The sequence below is a fragment of the Aplysia californica genome, unplaced genomic scaffold (assembly GCF_000002075.1).
Source record: "Aplysia californica isolate F4 #8 unplaced genomic scaffold, AplCal3.0 scaffold00120, whole genome shotgun sequence".
NCBI classification, from domain to species: domain Eukaryota; kingdom Metazoa; phylum Mollusca; class Gastropoda; order Aplysiida; family Aplysiidae; genus Aplysia; species Aplysia californica.
The window spans coordinates 980346-983105 of record NW_004797390.1 but is presented as its reverse complement, the minus strand read 5'-3'; the positions used below and the strand labels follow the sequence as shown (position 1 = coordinate 983105).

General features: G+C 47.2%; 1 protein-coding gene across 1 annotated transcript in view; it reads right to left on the bottom strand.

The window, feature by feature from the left end:
• Positions 1 to 6: 6 nt before the first annotated feature.
• The window catches only part of LOC101863426 (formin-like protein 5), a gene marked incomplete in the record, with an annotated part of 47541 nt that continues 44787 nt past the window's right edge, over positions 7 to 2760 (bottom strand). The window contains 1 exon segment of the mRNA XM_013081199.2: positions 7 to 2621. Coding sequence (XP_012936653.1) covers positions 927 to 2621 — 1695 coding nt within the window.

The following is a 2760-nucleotide window of genomic DNA, read 5'->3' as shown; positions in this document are numbered from 1 at the left end:
ATATACCTTCTTCTTCCCCTATCTCCCCTTTCCTTTAACCCCAATCCCCTACGTCCTTCGCCAAAACCGCGCTTCCCTCTCCACCCATCCCTCTTCAATTATTCCCTCCTCTCAGCCCCATTCCTCTTTGCCCGGACCCCATTTCACCACTTCCCTCTTCTCAACCAAAGCCGTTCCCAACTTTCCTGTGTCAAGTTATAATATGTCAATGCAAAATTCGTGTCTATTCTCCGGAAAAGCGAATCTGAAAAATTAATTTATATACGAAAGCAGGCGCTATCGGTTTTCACAACCGTAGATATGATCTGCTTCATACCTTTCCAGCAAATGAGCTGGTATATCACACTAATATAATACATATGATTTTTGCTTTAAAAATTACTTATCTGTTTACAAGTTTTATTATTCAGACGAAGTGAGATGATCTTAAATTGCTTTGGTGTTGTTCCATTTCGTTTTGATATATTGGTTTACCTCCCTTGTTCAACACCGTGAGATTTGAAACTTTCCAATAATGTTAAGGTAAGCTTATATAGGCCTACTTGCAGTAATGGAGATAGGACGTGAAACACACACAGGCAAACACACAGTGTAATAATATTATAGCAAATCATCATCAGATCTGAAGATATGTTTTATAAAGGCTGTAAACAATCGCATCAATATGAAAATTCTTCTTTTTTTTCTTCAGCACAGAGTGCCGTTTTCAATAGACAAGACATTTTTCTGACAAAAGCGATCCGAGACGGACGTTAAACTAGGAGGTCCCGCCCCTTAAATGATCTAATAGTGTTGATAGGGGTGTTAAATCCATACCATTTCACCATTTTCACCAAAAGCGATCCAAGTCCATCCTTACCATCAAAACCACACGAAAATATCAAATCAGATCATAAACTTGTGAATGAATTACAGCATTTAACATATTAAAATTTCATATTCGGTGGGAGTGGGGGAGGGGGGGGCGGAGGGGGAGGTGGTGGGGAAGCTGCAGAAAATGCTGGGCCCCCACTGTAGTCTCTGGGGGTGGTTGGGCTGTCCGGATCTTCTCCAAAGGGAATGATCTCAGGAGGGGCTTGAGCAAACTGCACAGTGGACTGACGATAGCCGTAACTGTCTTTTCTATCCTCGTTGACAATAACTCTTCTGTAGATATAGTTGGGATCGGAGTCAAGCCCTACACCTCTGCTGGTTGAGGGCTGAGGAGGCGCAGGTTCTGACGCTGCAAAGGGCAGGTCTCCGTCGTCAATAGACTGTTGTCTTTTCCGAAGCTCCGCCATGAAGGGCAAGCCGCTCTCTCGTCCTTGACTTCCGTGTGGGGATCGTTTGTTGGATTCTGCGAAAGGTTCGCTCGGTTGCGGTGTAGACAAAGGCTGGTTGCCAAGTTTCAGAATATCGTCGATATTTATGTCCGGGTTCGGAATGATTCTCCCGGGAGGGGGTGTTGGAGGGCGCCAGGAGGCAGTGCGACCACCAAAATTATCCAGAGGTGGTGAAGGCGGAGGTGAAGGTCGCCCGACAAGCTGACTCAATCTTCTCTCCGCGTCGTCCTGATTGGGTAAGATTTCCTCCATCGTCATGTCCGGAGGCGGAGTCGGGATGCGGGCTGTGACGTCACTAAAAGAGGAAGTGACAATCTCTGCGTGCGCGTGATGAACAATCGGATCTCCGCGAGGCGGGTACACAGAATCACGTGGGCTTTCTCCGCCATCAAACGGGGGAGTGGGGGGTCTGTCAAGAGTCGGATCTTGTCGGTGATGACTGATGAATTCTTGCTCTTCAACGACCTCCTTGACCTCAGTTGTCTCCACAGTCACATTGCCCAGAGCGATGATGTCATCGATACCCCCGTCTACAGGTTCGGTTGTGGCCGGGAACTGTGTGTCTCCGGTCAGGTAATCGGGTCTTGGTGTCGGTTCCGCGGAGCCCATGTAGTGTAATGGACTCGGAGAGATGCTCCGGGACAAGCCGTCTGAAATTACTACGCGAGATGGTTCGGGGTAAGAGAATCCCCCAACTTCTGACGTCTGCCTGCTGTAATCAATTCGAGGAGTTGGATCTGGGATGGAGTCACCGTCTTCATCATCAAATCCTATCGTCTGCTCTTTCTCCTGCAGGATTGTGTGATTTATAGTGGAGGTGGGCGGGGACCCAAACTCAACGCTCGAAGTTTGGACTTGTGTCACAGAATATCGGCCTCCCTCCGACACGAACTTCTGTTCAGCTCGAACAAAACCATCCCCCACGACTTCACTGTATACCTTATCAATGTTGTCATCATTATTATTGTTATTATCATTACTGTTCGCGTTGTTAAAATCATCTTGCGGGCCCAAATCCAGCCCACCGTTGTCGAAGTACAGCTGCAGGGGGTTGTTGTTGTTGTCGTCACTTCTCCGAGTGGATCGTCGCTCTGTGGCGCGAGAGTACTTCTTGATGTCGTCATCTTGTCGTGTGGTCAGGATGACGTCACCTTCAAACGGTCGGACCGTCAGGTCTTCTGGATCGCTATGCGTCTGACGTCGGCTGCTATGACGCTTGTCGTGTGGGTCGCGTGACCTCGAACGGGACTTGCTTCTGGACTTGTGTTTCCTTTCCGACTTGCGATGCCGATGGGAACTCTGGACATTGGAATATAGGTGAAGATACGTGTAAGGAAAAACAGCGTACGAAATATAATTCAAGAAAAGGAAAGGAGAGATTCTTTCTCTATAGTATAAGAACTAATTATTATATAATATTAAGTAGGTTCATTCAGTA